The sequence below is a fragment of the Sitophilus oryzae genome, unplaced genomic scaffold, assembly GCF_002938485.1.
Source record: "Sitophilus oryzae breed Bouriz unplaced genomic scaffold, Soryzae_2.0 scaffold_494_pilon_pilon, whole genome shotgun sequence".
Classification (NCBI taxonomy): domain Eukaryota; kingdom Metazoa; phylum Arthropoda; class Insecta; order Coleoptera; family Curculionidae; genus Sitophilus; species Sitophilus oryzae.
The window spans coordinates 3,310,528-3,330,628 of NW_022147078.1; the positions used below are offsets into that span (position 1 = coordinate 3,310,528).

Below are 20,101 nucleotides of genomic sequence, written 5' to 3' on the forward strand. Positions count from 1 at the left end.
CAGGTAAAATTGTGATGTAAGAGGAGGCTTAGTTTGCACGGGCGCGGCAGGTCAGTCAGTCGTTGATAGGCCGGCCGGCTGTGTAGTGTTGTGTTTTGTCACAGAGCTGACAAATGGAGGTTGCGAGTCTTTTGACTAATATAGTTGCAAGTCGTTTGACTGTAAGCCAACGGGGTCGTTTGACCACGGTAAGAAAACCTCTGTGACGTCCTGCCTTCGAGTTGGTCTTGAGAGTTTGAGGTCTCCATAATGTCTTCTCGATTGACGATGCGGCGTTGGGATGGTGAGCCACCCAAACAGCTTATTCGATTGGGATGCGAATCTGTTTAGCGGCAGAATTGCGTCCGGGGGAAGCCCCTATACTATTTCAGGTGACACTAGCTAGTTGTTGAAGATTATTAACCAATAAATCCGAATAATATTTGAATTAGATGGAAGATATGGAATGGGATATATTGAATAGAATGTCAGTGATGTCAGTGGCTAGGTGGCGGAGTACCCCCGGGTGAGTCTTACTATTTAACTATCAATTTTATCCAGATCAGTAAATGTTTGTTTTGTTATTTTCATGTACAATGAGAGAGTGCTTGCCAATGACCAACTAAAGAGATATTTGAGGTGAATTTGCATTGTGAGACCCGATTGAGTAAGCCCCAAAAATAACGATTTTACACTTATTTATTTCATCTGAGAATTATAGAATGTGTATGTATTTAATGGAATCGATTATGCTGTGAATAATTTCAGTTTAAAAGTAATCTAAATACAATCGTTTACTGTCCATTCGTGCCGATGATGGTGGTTCAGTGTGAGAATCAGGGCCTTTTTGAAGGTACTAATACTTTTCGACCGTGAATGGGCGAATATCTTAGCTCGCAACAGAGCAAACAAAAACAAGAAATAGAATAACTTATAATCTAAAGATATTTGCACCAAATCTTCAACTTTAGCTTCAGGTTCCCCAACCAGGGCATTGGTACCTACGGATGGGGACCCATTAAACTAACAAAAATGAGGACAGTTTCTATATTATTATTATTATTTGTCTTTGATCAAATTTCAGAACAGCATATTCTTTGGAATAGTGATCAAGGTTTTCTCTGATGTGCTCTTTTATTTGTGAATTCCAGGCTTAGTACGACACTCCTTGCCTTTGATTTAGTAAAATAAGTAAGGTTGTTTAAAAATTTAGCATTTGATTTACATAACCTCTTATTCTCCACAAATTTCTCTAATATTGGTTTAAAAAAATATTTTTAACACAACGTAGGTTCCTTTATTTCATTCAAATTGTTTTTCATACAGTTGGCCAAAATCTTACCTCTTCAAATTTGTTGAACGGCCTTTGTTTATACTACCCAGCTTTACTATACAGGGTATTTAAAAAAAAACACGTGCTATCTCTCGCGGGGAGATTTCTCACGTAAAAATAAGAATTATTTTTCATATCAACATAGGTCCGATTCTGCTTTGTTTCGTAGCTACAGGGTGTTAGAGTCTTAATAATCTTTCGATTTATTATAATTTTCTTCCAAGTACTTTTAGTGATTGGAATGAGATTTTGATGGTAAATTATTACTATAGGCGTTACATATTTTAATACTAAAAAAGTGTCAATAAATTCATCAGGGACGTGCATATGGGTTATCACTGGAATATTTTTCTAAAAAACAGCATGTGCCCCACTGATTTTCCTCTTTTGGTATCAAAATTATGTAGGCCGTTTAATGCCAATTAAAAGTTATCTCTTGATATTTTGTCGAATTCGGCCTCCTTGATGAGATAAACGCAATTTTATTAATTACAATTAATAAAATAAATTAAATATTAATTAATGATATATTTTACCTAATTTATTATTAAATATTATTACTATTAGTTATTATTGTTATTAGTCCAACACACACCAATTTCAAATAAAAAAATAATGGTATTTAAGATAATTACAAAAAACCTAATTTTAAAAAGTTTTAACATCCTGTAACTCTAAAACAACAACATTTCCATACTCATATTTATGGAAACCTTTTTTTCATGTTTTTTGATGAGGAATCAATGATTACTTATTTAAAACTTTCGCAAGTTAATGATATTAAATTTTTTAAAAAGTTGCTATTAGACTTGGATCGAGGCAAATTAATAAAATTGCGTTTATCTCATCAAGGAGGCCAAAATCGACAAAATATCAAGAGACAACTTTCAATCGGCATTAAACTGCTTACTTATTTCGCTAACAAGAGAAAAAAAAGTCAGTGGCGTACATGCTTTTTTTAGAAAAATATTCCAGTGATAACCCATATGTACGTTCCTGATGGCGAATATGTCGACACATTTTTAGCTTTAACGCATTTATAGTTACTTTTACCATCAAGAATGGGACCTATGTTTAAAAAATAAATCTTATTTTTACGTGAGGAATCTCCTCACGAGAGGTGGCACATGTTTTTTGAAACACCCTGTAGATAAATAAATACAAGGGTTTCCAAAAGAATGCATATTTTTTATTATAGTAATGTTCTATAAAAGTATTAACTATGACGAACATTTTTATTATGAATTTTCCAAGTTTTAGCAATATTAGCAGAAATCTGATCTATTAATGCTAATCTACTATGACAGTACCACCGACAGATGCATAAGTTTTAATCACTCACCACGATACAAACAATCTAAAACCTATTATTTCTTCCATTCCAGGTGTTCCACGAGCCGCATGGGGCTCCCAACCTGCCCCCACCACCTCCGAGGTAGATAAGCCCGCACGGACAATGGTCTGAGCACAACGCCGGACCCCTTAGATCGTACCGTACTACACGTATAATATTACCTCGGCTGGCGTACCCATCGATGGTACCACAACATCGCGGGTTCGTGAGATAAAAGCTCGTCGTCTTAGTGCATAGGTAGTACCATATAATTGACAAAGAATATATAGTTCTTCTGGTACTACCTCCGAGAAAAAAATTCAAGAGGAATACTTGTGGTTTGTGATTGGTTCTTTGTGGGTATCAGTGAACGATGTAAGATAGTTTAGTGAGTGGTTTGTGAGTTTTTCTTCGGGTTAAGATGCCTTCGAAGAAACAGTACGACTTGGTGCAGAACGACGATTACGATACAAGGATACCGCTGCATCCGGAAGAGGCGTTTCATCATGGGATCACCTTTCAAGCTAAGGTAATTAGTTTTTTTTTTAATTTTGTAACTTAACAACCCCTTTTTAATTTTTGAAATAGGTTTTATATTGTTTGTTCGTTATTTTCATTCATCATTACTTTATACCATACTATCGAAAAAAACGGCGTCAGAGACAGCTGGGAAATGACAATCGATGAGAATTTTGGCGAGGTCAAACCCTAGACGTCATTCACTTTGCCTGTGCTCTTCTTTATTTTTTAATTGTGTTTAGCAACCAAGATGCAAAACAACCAAATAATATAAAAAGATTTAAAAGTAAAAAAAAGGCTCGTTGAAATTGACATTTTATGTCAGTTTAATAATATATTTTCGTACTTTTGTAATAGTTATTTACAGTACAAGTGTGTTTATGAACATGATTACAACAACGAGTGTGAACGGTTAGAACGACGAGGTTGTAGACCGAGTCGTTCTAATCACACGAGTGTTGTAATCAAGTTTAAACGCCCGTGTCATGTACAACGTTTTATCTACAACCGAAAAATAAGAAAATGCTATTTTAATTTTCGTTTATTAGTCGCCCACCTTTAACACCTTTAACTATGACATTTGTCACATTTTTTTAATTATAATTATGAAAGACAGACCTTAGACCTTTCAGTTAGACCTTCGCTATTATCATTATCATCATCATCAGCAGCAGGAATTGTTTTGAAGAAGTGTAAAAAATGTATTATTAATATTTATAATAATTAGTAGTAGGAATTTGTATCAAAAATTAATATACAGTGTGACCCACTCAAGACCGGGCACCCTCCATAAAATCTGTGTTTATAGTCCGATTTTGATGATTTTTTTTTCAAATATAAAGTTTCAAAAAATGTACTTTAGGGCTCAATGTCATGTTATTTCACAAAAAACAAGGCCTACTTAATAAAGTTTTTGTGGTGAAAAATTTGCAAAATCATATTAGCGATTTTTTTTCAAAAAATTTGAGTACACCCCTACATTCGGCATCCCTCAAAACAGTTCTGTACCAAATTTCGTTTAAAAATATTAATTATTAATAATTCTGCAGTTAAATTAAATAATTCCCTATTTTTGCCAATTTAACGATGAGTTATAACGTAACCCTTGAAAAAAACAATCCACAACAATGGGTTTTATTAGCTGTCAATTCTTGCAGCGTAGAATTGAATATTAATTTAATAGCACGCAGAAAAGTGTTGTATCAAGAAATATTATTTGCATTATGGAACAATTAAATATTAGGGATAAAATTGAAATGATTCGTTTAGTGGGTGATAACTATCTTCAAGCAGGAGAAGCTGCCAGAGAATTTAACAACAGACATCCCGACAGACCTGCAGTAAGTAGAAGCACGGTTCAACGAATAAATAGAGTTTTTAATGAAACTGGTTGTGTGTCAAAATACTTACTAAAAAACAGAAGGCCGGAACATTGAATAAATAGGCGGAATGAGGAAATATTAGAATATTTTCGTAACAATCCTCGTGCAAGCATTAGAGGCGCCAGTGTTGATTTGGATATACCAAGGGAAAATATTAGGAGATGTTTGCGAACTAATAAAGTTAAACCCTTTAAACCAAAGATTTTACACACTTTGGAAAACGGAGATGATGTTAGACGATTAGAATTCTGCTTATGGGCTCAAGCAGAGTATTTAAATAATAGAAATTTCTTAAAAGAAATTTTATTTAGTGATGAGGCAACATTTAGTACAAACGGAGTAGTATCCTCTCAAAATTCGCGATTCTGGGCAGTCGAAAACCCTGAATGGGTGATCAATACAAGAAGACAGTATTCTCAGAAATTAAATGTGTGGTGTGGCATACTTGATGATAGAATCATTGGTCCATATTTTTTTGAGAGAAATTTGAATAGTCCAACGTTTTTGAATTTTCTGATTAATGACTTTTGGGATGCAATACATAATTTACCATGCCAAACCCGTTTGAATTTAAAATTTCAATTGGACGGATCACCTGTGCATAACGCGGCAGTTGTCAGGGAATGGTTAAATGAAAATTTTGAAAATAAGTGGATAGGTCGAAATAGCCCGCTAATTGAGTGGCCACCGAGATCCCCGGACCTAATACCCCTTGATTTCTTTCTTTGGGGTTTCTTAAGCAACAAGTTTACAAGTCTAGACCTCAATCTGTAGATGAATTACGTAGATAATTACAGAGGCTTCTGCAAATATTACACCACAGCAGCTTAGGAATGTAACTGTTAATCTAAGAAAAAGATGCGACAAATGTATTGAACTGAATGGAGGGCTGGTAGAAGCAACTAGAATTATTTGAATATGTTTAACTTATTAATCGGTTACTGTGTTGCTTGTAGTATTTTTATCATTGTTTGTAATAAAACTCGTTGTCGTGGATTGTTTTTTCAGGGTTACTTGAAACTCATCGTTAAATTGGCAAAAATAGGGAATTATTTAATTTAACTGCAAAATTATTAATAATTAATAATTTTAAACGAAATTTGGTACAGAACTGTTTTGGGGGATGCCGAATGTAGGGGTGTACTCAAATTTTTTGAAAAAAAATCGCTAATATGATTTTGCAAATTTTTCACCACAAAAACTTTATTAAGTAGGCCTTGTTTTTTGTGAAATAACATGATATTGAGCCCTAAAGTACATTTTTTGAAACTTTATATTTGAAAAAAAAATCATCAAAATCGGACTATAAACACAGATTTTATGGAGGGTGTCCGGTCTTGAGTGGGTCACACTGTATATATTTATCTACAACCGTTTAATTATAACGTTTTTACATCACTATTTTTTTAGTATTTCAGTGACGTTATGAGATTCATTACACAACTAGTATGAAAAACAACTACGAACATTTAAATATATTAATTTTTGATAAAAATTCCTACTATTAATTATTATAAATATTAATAACACATTTTTTACACTTCTTCAAAACAATTCCTGATGATGATGACGATGATAATAGTGAAGGCAAAGAATATACCTAGCTAGAAAAAGAACGGACTCTGCCATACTGAAAAATGGTCCTACAGAAGTGACGCCATCTATTGAGTAGGGCTTGTTTTAAATGGGTCGAAGCGCGGGCTTTTTAAATGAGCTTATTTATTGAATTTTACTCTAAAATAATTAAATTTGATTATTAAATCTTATTTTTTACACAAATTCAACAATACTAATAACAAGTATCGTTGTGATGTGTAAAATATAAGATCTAACAGTATAATTTATACGGTTATTAAATAAAATTAAAGCCAAACATGTGAAATATTATTTATTATTTAAAGTTTTCATTTATAAGTCAAATATTTAAACATCGTTTATTATAATAAAACAAGACCAACGTAATACGCCCAAAGTTTTGTAAATGGAGTAAATATAATAAATAGGTACTTAAATGAAAGCAAAAATAAAAGACTTACATTATATTTTTAGGGCCACAAACAAAAGGAATTGTCTAATTAAAACACATATAACAAATTATAGTTTGAAAAACATTTTGATAATCATTTATTTGATAATATTATGATTGGTGCTATGACAACGACAATATTTTTTGAGAATTTCACAATAACATGACAATGGCCGTTGGAAACTATGGAAACTACAAAAAAATTCTGATTTAACGCCATCTGGCAATAACTAGTAGCAACTTCTTAACCTAAAAATTAATTGCACTACCACCTAGTGGCTAGGGCTGGAATTATTTTATTTGAGATTTCCGTGGAAACGGTGGAACCGCTTTTGCTATTTCACTTTCCAGCCCCTGAGTGAAGGTCTAACTGAAAGGTCTAAGGTCTGTCTGTCACAATTATAATTAAAAAAATGTGACAAATGTCATAGTTAAAGGTGTTAAAGGTTGGCGACTAATAAACGAAAATTAAAACAGCATTTTCTTATTTTTCGGTTGTAGATAAAACGTTGTACATGACACGGGCGTTTAAACATGATTACAACACTCGTGTGATTAGAACGACTCGGTCTACAACCTCGTCGTTCGTTGTTCTAATCGTTCACACTCGTTGTTGTAATCATGTTCATAAATACACTTGTACTGTAAATAACTATTAGATGTTCGTAGGTAGTTGTTTTTCATTATTATAGCAACTAGTTATGTTATAGATAACACCACTAGTTGTATTATGAATCTCATAACGTAACTGAAATACTAAAAAAATAGTGATGTAAAAACGTTATAACTAAACGGTTGTAGATAAAAGTATTTTCCTTTTATGCCTGCGCGTTAAAAGAACTTCTTTTATATTTGTCGGTCACGTCGCAAAAATTAATACTTTAGTGACATTTGTAAAAAAATATTTTTTTAACGTGTTTTATACAAATTTCAACAAAAATATTCTTAAAACAGAGGAAACCTTGGCCTTAGGATAGGGAAAACATTTTAAACCTGGCGGCCTTGTATTAAAAGACTTGGCCATAAAGATTATCTACCTGAGGAGAAAAAATAATGGTTACATTAGCTTAGGTAAATGTCCAATCTCTAACATAGATTTGGAAATCGGTGGTATAGGAAATAATATTGAAAGTTATAGTGACATTTTTATTTGAAAATAATGGTATTAGCTTTTTATACAGAGTGGGACCAGTTTTAGTTTTTTTAGAGATTTAGTAGGTTTAGATTTTACAAGACGAAAAACTTTTTTACTATTAATGTTTTGAGAAAACTGCATTCTCTATAAAAAAATTGTTTGTTCTAAAATCTGAAATCAAAAATATACAGAAAAATAAGAAAATATGGAAATATTGTCGAATTTTTCCCAAAAATCAAAATGCGTTTCAAGGGTTATTATCTTCAGAGGTCGCGACTCGAAAATTTGGTACTTTATATCAGAAGTACGAAGTACGTAATAACAAACTACGTTATTAAAACTTTGTTTCTATTGAATGCTTCGTAAGAACCGTCTTGTGCGTTATAAGGAGTTTTATTGTAAACTGTAAACTTAAAAAATTTTCGGAAGTTTTTCGGAAAAACTCTTAAACACGTATATTTTATTTTCTTGTTTTACATATTTCAAGATTTTTTATAAATATATACAGGGTGTTTCATAAAATATGACCATTGAGTAATCACGATTCTGCTTAAACTGCTCTACGTTTAAAGCTGATTTTTGGCAAACTGATTGACTGTGGGGTGTAGAGGTTCGATAAGGAGGGATTTTTCGAAACTCGAATTCTAAGGGGGTGAAACTATCCCTCAAATATTAATATAAAAATTTTGTAATTTTTAGACTTGATATACTCTCATTTTATCTATACTAATATATAAAATCTTTAAATGACTCACATACTGATTAATCACGATCCTGCTCAAACCACTCAACGTAAGAAGCTCAATTTTGGCATACAGATTGATTCTAGGGTGTAGAGGTTCGATAAGAACGGATTTTTCGAATCTCAAATCCCTACCAAGCAACTCTACATAATTTTAATATAAAAACAAACTTCGAGTAGGAAAAGTTTCTTTAAACGACTTAAACTAACTGGGTTATTATACTTAATCAGATTTCCTTCGCAGAGTTTCTTTAAAGAAAATGTAAATGACCTTATGAAAATGCTTGTAAGCGTTTATTAGATAGACATTATGTAATACTCCAGGCACGACCTTTAAATTCTTTTATAGCATTTTTTCTTTTTCATTGTCAAGAAATACGGTTGTTTGTTTAGTCATCGATGACTTTTAAATGTGGATAGTTTAACTCAACTATTATTTTATGTAAACTATATTTTCTCATTGTTTTTGCTAAACATTTCTGCACTCAAAGTTATTTTTTATACAAGACGATAAAATGGTATTGTATCGTCGACCGGAAAAGATTAATTGATGAATTCAATAACATGAATTTATTTCGGGAGACTTTTTTCAGAGATTTTTTCCATAGCGAGTTACATTTTAAAAAATATTCAGAAATTATTATTTCAAGAACGAGTAGACAAATATTGTGCTGGGTTGGCGTCATGGTACAAAGAAAACAAGGTATGATCGATAGCGGCTAAAATTTTGTTCAGTTCGCGCATACCCCCTGTGACGTCACTAGGAAAATAAGGAGTAAATAAAAAATAAAGAAAGTTGACAGGAGATCTGCATTTTTTAAGGTTATGGTTAAGAATTGTTTATTTTTTCTGACTTTTTGGTTCGTTTAATTAAAGGTTTAATTTAATAATTACTAAAACCAGCAGTTCCAAAAATATATTTAAAGATAAAAGACAAAAATCCAAAATATTAATTATCTATTAACACGGATATGGACGATAATAGGTAAGAATACTAAATTTATTTCTATATTCGGTATAAAATTGTTTATTAGGTTTTAAGTTTGCGATGTTTATGGTAAATAATTTTCATGTTCATCGTCTCTGAATTGACATGAGGATATTTATGAAAAAGTAACCACAAGAGGAATTGTTACATCATTTAAAAAATGTTGGGAAGCTGATTGTTTCCCATCAAAAAGTAGAAAATTCCAATACAGATCTGTGCTTCTTTTTATATGTAGATGTTTAAGGTTTTGAGAATAAATCGGTTGAACGCAACCCAAATTTAGAGGAAGTATTTGCATACCCAGAATATGCCCATTATGGATTATAGCTTAAATTTCCTTTAATGGTAGGCAATTATTCAATACAAATTAACTTTTTAAGTGACTGAAATATTAAATAGTTTACAATATGGTATATCACTGTAAAAATATATTACTTTTAGGTACAATTAGGGCCCAATACATTTCAAAAAGTAGAATATTATTTTATATTAAATGAGGTATTGTAATAACATCAATTTATATTTAAACCGGTGGACGGAACAGGAGCTGGATTTTTTTAGGAAAAGACCAAGAGCAGGTTAATCCTTTTCTTTGAGTAAATACTCGACCGTATTCTAGATAGAAATCTTTCCCATTCTACAGTGCATTGAGTACAGTATGTATTTATGAGCTTACTTAGGAAATCTCATTAATGTATGCTCAGATTGTCAGGCGGTACTTGGCGCACAGATATCGTCGAAACTCGTCTGGGAATGCGTGGATGAACTTAGTACCCTTGTAGAAAGGAACATAATTAAATTATTCTAGATTCCGGGCCATCTTTGGATGCCAATGCGTTAACAGATATACCGGGTGCGTCCTAACTTCCTTAATTTTTCAGTTAAAAAAACGAGATTTGGTATATTAGTATATGACATAAATCAAGATTGATTTACTTATTCAATTGTTTTCGGTCGCTTCCTGTTTCACCGGAAATAACTATAACTTTTGGTCTTTAAATGGCACCTTCGGTATTTTTTTTTACTTTATTCGATAGAAAATAATACTCTGAATAGAATGACATATCATATGTCAACTTTTGACATTTTAGCATATGGTTTATTTGAAATTATAACTTGCGGTTCGTAACGAAAATTTGACTCGAAATACCAAATGTGTGGCATCAAATTATTCGTAAAAAATCCTTTTTCCAAATATGCTAATGAGCCACCCTCGTTCTATTTGAAAAAATTGAGATAAAATTAAAAATACGATTTGAGCATCTTCTAACTGGCCAGGACAAGACACTAAAAACATTAAACGATCAAATATATTTTCCAAGGCTTCTTGATTAAGAATTAGTGTTTTTAACATATCCATGGCACTCTAGATTGAATATTAAAATACGATTTTTTATTAAGTGAGAATGTCAAAAGTTGACATATGATATGGCATTCTATTCAGAATGTCAATTTCTATGGAATAAAATAAAAAAATACCGAGGGTGCCATTTAAAAATCAAAAGTTGTAGTCATTTCCGGTGAAACAGAAAGTGACCAAAAACAATTGAATACGTCAATCAATCCTAATTTATGTCATATACTAACATACCAAATCTCGTTTTTTTATCTGAAAAAATAAAGAAGTTATAGGGGGTAAGCCACTTTTGAGACGCACCCGGTATAAATCAGAATATATATATGAAATAAATATACAGTTTTTTTACAAAAATATTAGTCAAAAAAATCAACAGCCAGGAAAAATAATTTAGGACAACATAGTGGTGATATAATTTATTTGTTTTGACATCTTGTTATGAAAATATGAAACACTCTGACGGAGACTAAAACCATAATTTATTTGTAAGATTTTGATTGTCACGTAGGCATTCCAATGTTGAAAATATATACGTCGTTTTTGTTAAAAAAAAAGTTAAAATTCAAAATTTTATACATGCCACACTTGTTGTAGGGTGCTTGATTAAAGTTATTACTTGTATCTTATAAGACAGAACAAATATTTGTTTAAAGCTAACACTGTTAGCTGCTACACCTTCGTTTTGTATTCATGAAAGGCACTTTTGCCTTCACTTCATCTACCGACGCCATCATCGTGAGCTCATGTTTAACTAATTTTTCCGTTAGTTCTTCGACTATCACTGGTCATAGATAAATAATACCATTGTCTTGCTACGCATCAAGATATGGCTTTATTTTCATCTTATTTCGATTACCTAATTAACGCGTAACATACCGTATGATCGAATAAAAACGGCCTCAGCGATGGCTATGAAATGAAGATCGCTGTCATTTTATATGTAAATTTATATGGGAAATGTCATCGATTGTCATTTCATAGCCATCGCTGACGCCGTTTTTATTCGATCATACGGTATTACTAACTACTACTATAATATTCTTTGGACGTACTATAACTATATATTGTTTATTATAAAAATATGTTATATCGAGGTAATACACGAACTTAGTGGTTAAATATATTTACTATAAGTTCAATATTTATAAATTCTTAAACTTTTGCATCTTCAGACCACAAATATACAATAAAATATACAGGAAGACTACTTAGTACTTAGGTCTTACGATATAGCTGAGATCCCAATACATTAAACATTAAGTCAAATATTGACATTAACCAGATAGATAAGGTATACCTAGTAGATATAACATGCTCTTAAAAAGGAATATAAAATTTACATTAATAAGATTCGAATTTTAAAGGAATATCTACTTTGACTGTATGATCGCTTCAGTTTTCTATAGACGGTCTATTAGCCATCTCAATTCAGTTTAAGCAAAACGTCTGTTTTTTCGTCTAGACATGGTCTAGACACAAGATTTTACTTGATGCGTTTTGACTGTAAACGGTAAAGACGGTAAGGACGGTAAAGCCAATATCGACTCTGAAATTCAGCACAGCATTAGCAGCGCCTCAAGAGCATTCTGTAAATTAAAAGACAGGGTTTCCTACAATCATAACTTGAGCACAAAAACGAAACTTGCAGTGTACCGAGCAATAATAATCCCCACCATGTTATTTCGAAGCTAAACCTGAGTGCCGACACACGAATGCATTAAACAAGTTGCAACAGAGACACCTTATATTAAAAATCATATGGTACCTCCCTTTAATGTCTCAAACGAGCTTAAGATTTTTTACTGAACGGTATTCTCAGAAATGGAGTAAAACAAAACAAAATGCATTCAAATGTGTCGTAAATTTACATCGGCATTCCACCGGTGTGTGTATATTGGTCATTTCTTATCGCCAACGGTCACAATCATGACGTCAAAACCGCATTCATTCACGACGAATGCAGTCATTTATTTTAGTGTAAGGCTGTATGGGCTCAACGGCTTTATGTTCTCAGAATATACGGCTTCCTGCTGATAAATTCCTGAAATGCTATTAGTTGCTATAGTTGCCCCAGTAAAAAAATGGATGATAATTGAAATACAGGATGGTAGGAATAAATTTCAATAAACATTTTAACTTGTAGAAGGTAGCTCAAAAAAGTGTGACTAGATTTGGCTTACTATTTTTAAATGTAATGCCCTGATAATCCTCAGATATTATTAATTTGTTTTGATAGTAATAAATATAAGAAAATAAAAAATTGATAGTAATAAATAAAAGAAAATCAGGGCCTTTAATAAAAGTATTATTAAAAATACAAGAAATCAGGGATCGTTTATAATATTTACTGATTACAACATTATAACATAAATCAAGAAATATAATGCAATTATTGCTTTTATCTCCAAACACATAAGTTCTTATTAATATCCAGATATTATTTCTATTAATTATTATGACATTTTAATTAGCGACGGTACTTTTATGTAACAACAGAAAAACAGAAACCAACTATCCAAAACGATAAATTCGTCGCAAACGACTTCCCGCTATGTCGCTTGTGCAGAAGCACCGGATTGTTGATATTTTTCATTGCCAAGTCTATTTCTAGTAATTAAATTCGTATTATGATATCTGTGGCATGAGGTCATGAGAAAGTTAAGTCAACAAATCGATATTTCAGCAGATGAGAGACTCTATAATACTACACTGGCATGAAAAACACAAGACACCTTTTCGAATTCAATATATTTTGTCCTAGTCCACCGATTTTGATGATTTCTTAAGCAATGTGTAGCTAAATTATTTGATTTTATAGTCTCTTTTATTGGAGATATTCACCTATGATGAAAACAGTAATGATTTATAGCAATTTAGTATTAAAGGCAATCCTTTGTTTTAGATCCTCATCATCACATTGATATAATAAGTGGTTTTATTGTTTTTGTAATATCACTGTTATTGAAAAATCATATTATTATTGTTTATTACTCTAGTAGAGATTTAAGTCCAGAAGTTGATCTCTACCATGTTCAATTAAATAACAATAGCCGATACAACTTCTGGACCTAAAACCATATCTGCTAGTAACAAACAATAATAATATGATTTTTCAACAGTGACATTTTAAAAATAATTAACACTATTTTTATGTGTTAATTAGAACCAAAAGCAAAGACATGCTTTTAATGCTAAAATTGTTATAAATCGTTACAATTTTCTTCAAAAGGCGCATTCTCACGATTCGTGTACTTGACAAACATTTGTTATTGGAATATACTCGCCATGTCGTGAGAACCGTTTTATTGGTCACTCGTCGCGTTCCCACTCTCTGTCGGTAAACATAGCCCGAGTCAAAGAATCACAATTATTCGTACACTTGCCAAGTGTAGCCTTGGCTATACTTGCCGAGGCGCAAAAAGAACGACTGCGCAAATAATTGTACTGTTATAGTTTGGTATATGTCCCGTTTATTTCCGAATCGTACCGTTTTTCGAGTTAATTGCGGATAATTTAAAACTTTAAAACAATAATAGATTATATAATATCAAATTTATATTAATAACTTCAATATTGGCGACATACCTAAATTGTTCCCACAGCAATAAATGGAGTGGACAAATGAAGACTACACGTGAAAAACCAGATATATCACATTTTCATAGAAATTAAGATAGAGATATACAATTTTATAGACAAATGTTAACGTCATTCAAAAAAAGGAAAGCAATAATACGCTTATTCCCAAACATATTACAGCTGGGTATTTTTCTGTACAAGGGAAAAACCAGAGTAGTCCACGCGTAAATGACATAAACCAGAGATGCCCTTACGCATGGGCAACCAGCATGTATCTTGCAATTAGTATTACATGTAGTAAATTTATGTATTCTAATAAAAACCTACATAAATATTAATTTTCTTCCTACAGCAAAAAATAATAGTTTAGATTTAGGTTTTAAGTATACAACCTTTAACTGGACATCCCTGGTTTTCCACTGTTTTGTTTTGAATTTTGACATTTTTATTTCGGTATTTCAGAATATGGCGATAATTAACAATATTAATAATTCGGAATTCGTAATAATATATATTTTTCTAATTATTCAACCGAAAATAACATATTTCTTTAAAAGCACTAAATTGCATTTTTCTCGGCTTCAATTAAAATGGACAAAGCTGGTTTTTCCCGTGTAGTCTTCAAATGATGCTGATTTAGAATTTTTGGATTTATACGAAAATGAGCCCTTCATATGGATGGCCAAACATAAAGAACATAGAAATAGTATTGCAGTGTACAGTAAAAGAACTTATAAAGAAAAAAGAATCACTAGCAACGACAATTTCGGGACGACCGATATCCATGGATGCGACTACACTGTGTACTTGCCAAGAATTTAAACAATGTTTGTGGTGGCGTAATTGTTGAAATGACCCAATGTTGTTTACAAAGTGAGGACAGGTGGGGATACTTGCCAAGTACGCAAAAATTGGCGTACTCGCCAAGTAGACGAGTCGTGAGAGTGCGCCTTTAAAAGCGAATATCTTTAACAAAAACTATTGAGATGAATAAAAAAACCAACTACCGAGAGAATTGAAATTAAAAGTAACTTGATGAGCGGTTTTTAGATTTCTTACATTGTTAAACCCGAATTTAAACCAATTCCACAGGTGGTTTGAAACTTTCGCCGAAATAACATTATTTTATTTTTTCGTTTATCGCCTTGTATATATCTACGATATTGTAATTACTAAGTATATCTATAGTTATAGCTATAGTAAACAACCAGCTGAAAAGGTGGATAATATGTTGAAGTATTTATGTCGATAATTTGACTTAAAACACAAAATAGACACGCATACAGTGCGTTTGTTTTGCCTCTAAACGTCTATAAATAAGTTTTATGTTAATAAAATTTTCATTCTAACCTATACAGAGAATGATTAACGATGGTCTACACTCTACACAGAAAAACGTTTTTTTTTTCGATTTTATTTATGAACTATTTGAACAAATTAGTAAGTTTAATGTAAATAATGTATGTAGATTAGATTTTTGAGGTAGTTAATGTCCTGTACCACTGCGATCTTTTCAGATCTATTGTGGTCCTCTTCCTCTTCTGATATCTACGTTACTGTAATCGGGAGATTAATATATTTAACAGAAATTGATATTTTAAAATATAATTATAACTAGCTTGACAAACAATGTCTTCTCTCGGCCGAAATCAACAACCTCTGACATTCAACTGTTTCCAAAGCCTACTACTCCTAAAACATCAGCGGACACGGGGTGCAGGCACGGCGTGAAAAATGACTGCCTATCATAAGGATCATAGGCGTCGATAACATTACATTCTCCAGTCCTATCTTTTTCAACTTGGAGACTGAACCCTATACAGGGTGTCCCAGAAATAAGTGCAAGTATTTTAAGGGGTGGTAGAAAGCTCGCTAAAAGAAACATATTTTCTCTTTATCGTTTTTCAAATAAGTCCAAAATAACGGAGTTATTTTACTTTAAAAATTTCCAAAAAAAAAATTTGCTAAAATTTTGAGAACCACTGGTTTTTTTTTTGGATTTTCTTTCTTGTAAATTTAATCTAATACCTATGTTGCCATATTATCAAGAAATTATGTTTTTTAACTAAAAAAGTCTTTCAAAAAATTTCGAATTTTCAAAAAAAATTTTTCGCGAAATAACCTCATAAGGGTGTTTCTGGGGTTGAACTATGCTACCAGTGCTGGGGTGCAACTATGCTAAGTGCAAAATACTTGCACTTATTTCTGGGACACCCTGTATAGTCTGTCCTATTTTAATTAATGTTTATATCTTTGTGGCCGGTGTTTTTCTTGAAAAAAATCTTGGGTAACTCAAGAGGTATATAATTCACGATTTTTTTTATTTTCCTCTACTATCGTGCTGTTGTTTTCATCAAACACACCCGTTTTTACGATACTATTTCGCAATTGAATATTTTTAACCTCGATTTGATTTCATCTAAGCGGAAAACGGCACAATCATCGTAACATTATCTTTAAACAACAAACTATCCTTATTTATTTTTATACTTATACGTATTTATGGGAAATATGTACGACATAGTTCAGAAACTTAGTCATAAAATGAATGATGAAGAAAAAGAATGTTTCATTTACTCTTAAACGGACGTTGTGCAACAAAGCTCGGCGTAAAAACACTCACATCTGCACAGGCTTGCAAATAATTATCGGCCTGTAAGAAAACCGACCATTAAATAATGGGGAATAATATTATAAAGCGCCGTCTACACGTAACGTTTTATCTGCCAGTCAAATTGCCTCATTTATTTATTTATTTCCTGACATTGTCATTCGTTTTGACCGAGGGGTAAACCGCTAGGAATTCTGGTGTACACATTCGGGAATTGTTAGGAATTACTGAGAAATCTGTAGGAAATCTAGGAATTATTGGAAATATTAGGAATTACTAAGAAATTGTGGGTATTATAGAGGAATTGTGGGAATTATGAAGGAATTATTTAGAATTGCGGGAATTATTGGCCATTCCGGTCGTGTAGAACGCTGACACGCATGCGCAATCGGTAAATTTCGTTGTGCGCGTGTTCTGTCGTTGGGGGGGGGAGACTCTGCAATGGGCCAATAGAACGTAATCATTGTTAACATCAGATAAAACTACACGATACATGTATGTACCAAAAAAAGAGTATGAAAAGAAAGAGCATAAGAAGACTGAACAATCTAAAATATATTCAAGCTCATCAGATTTATCATTGTCTGCTTTTTCCTTGCATGACAGTACCTCAGATGGCTCAGAAACTTTTTCCGTTGCAAAGCAAAACAAAAATGAAAATACTATTTTAATAAAATTATATTCATATTTTACGATGAGAATTATTACATTGGCAGTGATTGAAATAGTTGACAACAATAGATTTATAAACAAATTCCTTCAAAACGAATTTAACCATTTTATTTGGTCCAGAATTGAGGATATAGCTTGTGTGGAGAAATTTTTTTATGTTTTATGGACCTATAAATATATTATGGTGCGTCCAGACCTGACGAGCCGAGCACAAGATAAAAGCAAGACAAGAGCGAGACAGTTTCTATCCATTTTTTGACGCAAGCCTGCTACGAGACAAGCCTGAGTTGTATCATAGTGACAGGAAGCCAAAACATATTAAATTGTAATTGAATATAACAAACGATGGCCAAATAATAATGCATACAGTAATAAATTTGTGTATCTTTAACATGGTATTTGGTTTGTCGTATTTTATTTATAAATTGTACTGAAGCTGTGGTTGGTTCCTTGTGAAACATCGTTGAAATATTAGTATTTTAATAAAGCACGCTTTTAGATGTTTCAAAAAACTTTTAATAAGAGTAACTTTAACTCAACATATATGTTTCGGCTTGTTAGGCCTTTTTCAAGAGTTTTTTAAGAACTAATCGTCTAACTACACTGTAACTATATATATTTACTATGGGGGTGGGTTCAGAGAGTTTACAATAGGGGTAATAAAAAATGTGTTTAGAAATCCTTGTTGGTCGTTAACATTATTTTCGTTTTTAACAGATTTTAGTATTTCTAACTGTTCAATGTAATTTAAGTTGTCTACCTTTTGTTTCTCTGTGTAGTAACTTAATTGAGTTTTCATTAATTTTGTGATTATTTACTATACAATGAGTTGCAAGACCAGAACTATGCTGAGATTATTAATAGACTTTACATGTTCTTTAATCCTTATATCTAAATTTCTACCTGTTTGGCCTATGTACACGGCATCACAATCATTGCAATCCAATCCTATATACACCTGACTTATTTTTGACATTAGTTTTGTCTTTATTATTTAATAAAATTTGACCTAAATTTCTTTTATTTATGTTAATAGTTTTACATCCTATTTTATTGAGATTATTTGATATTTTGTTAGTTAAATTAGGAATGTAGTTTAAAAGTCGATAATTGTTATTGTCTTTAGAATTAGCGGAATAAAAATTTTTCATTAATATTTTCTTTTGTTTTTTCTTTAAAGAAAAACTTGGTCTTGCAACTCATTGTATAGTAAATAATCACAAAATTAATGAAAACTCAATTAAGTTACTACACAGAGAAACAAAAGGTAGACGCTTAAATTACATTGAACAGTTAGAAATACTAAAATCTGTTAAAAACGAAAATAATGTTAACGACCAACAAGGATTTCTAAACACATTTTTTATTACCCCTATTGTAAACTCTCTGAACCCACCCCCATAGTAAATATATATAGTTACAGTGTAGTTAGACGATTAGTTCTTAAAAAACTCTTGAAAAAGGCCTAACAAGCCGAAACATATATGTTAAGTTAAAGTTACTCTTATTAAAAGTTTTTTGAAACATCTAAAAGCGTGCTTTATTAAAATACTAGTATTTTATTTATCATGACACTTTCAACAATACCCTGACAGATATCAGAGACGATACAGGTTTTTCCTCTCTTTTCCCCTGGAATACTTTTAATTTATTATTCTTTGTTTATCTAGATTTCTCAGAGTACTATGAACGAACCCAGCTTGTGTGTTTGAAATAATCGTCCAGTTGGCTTAAAAATGATGATCGATGACATATTCCATATAATTTTACTTTCAAAATTATGATATATATCTTCATTTTTAAACCATCTATTACGCCATTTTTTTCAGTTTTGTTATAATTAATTTTGTCTCTTGATCTACTTGTAACATTATTCTTTTAATTTTATTAATTTATTGTGGTGAAATTAATTTCTGTTGTATATTTGATATTGATATTAAACATATTTTTAAAAAATGGTGTATTTTTTGTATTTTTATGTATGTCATAATTAAAAATAAATGAAGAATTAAAATTTTTTATTTTTTTTAAACTTCCCGCGATGCGTGACAATCTAGTCTGTAGTTCCTACAAGCGATATTGGGGGCGCTAGTAGCAGTAGACTTTCAACAGTGTCAAATTTAAACGTCAATTTCACTTTCCAATATTTAGCTCGCACTTCTTCTTGTGTATGTGTTTTGTGGTTTAACCCCTGGGTACTCCTTTGGCAGCACTGCCATTTTCACTTGTCTAGCAATAGCGGCAAAGTTTGGTGATACGTCCCAGCTTGCCTCTCGGTGTTGGACGGCTTTCCATCGTAGCTTTTTTCTCTCCTTTTTCTCACCACAAGGTGAGAGGTTCTTACTCTCTCCCTCTCTCTCTTGCCCTTTGTCTCTTTGCACTCTTAAAGAAGTGACTTTACAGACAAAAAAATCTAAACGGAGAATGAAATTGATTACGTGGTAG

General features: G+C 31.9%; 1 protein-coding gene across 1 annotated transcript in view; it reads left to right on the forward strand.

Annotated features, from left to right (window-relative positions):
* LOC115886539 (carboxyl-terminal PDZ ligand of neuronal nitric oxide synthase protein) overlaps positions 1 to 20,101 on the forward strand; it is a 183,849-nt gene that overhangs the window by 65,744 nt on the left and 98,004 nt on the right. Inside the window, exon 2 of the mRNA XM_030905759.1 lies at positions 2,698 to 3,174. Coding sequence (XP_030761619.1) covers positions 3,067 to 3,174 — 108 coding nt within the window. The 5' untranslated portion in view covers positions 2,698 to 3,066. The remainder of the gene's footprint in view (positions 1 to 2,697; positions 3,175 to 20,101) is intronic.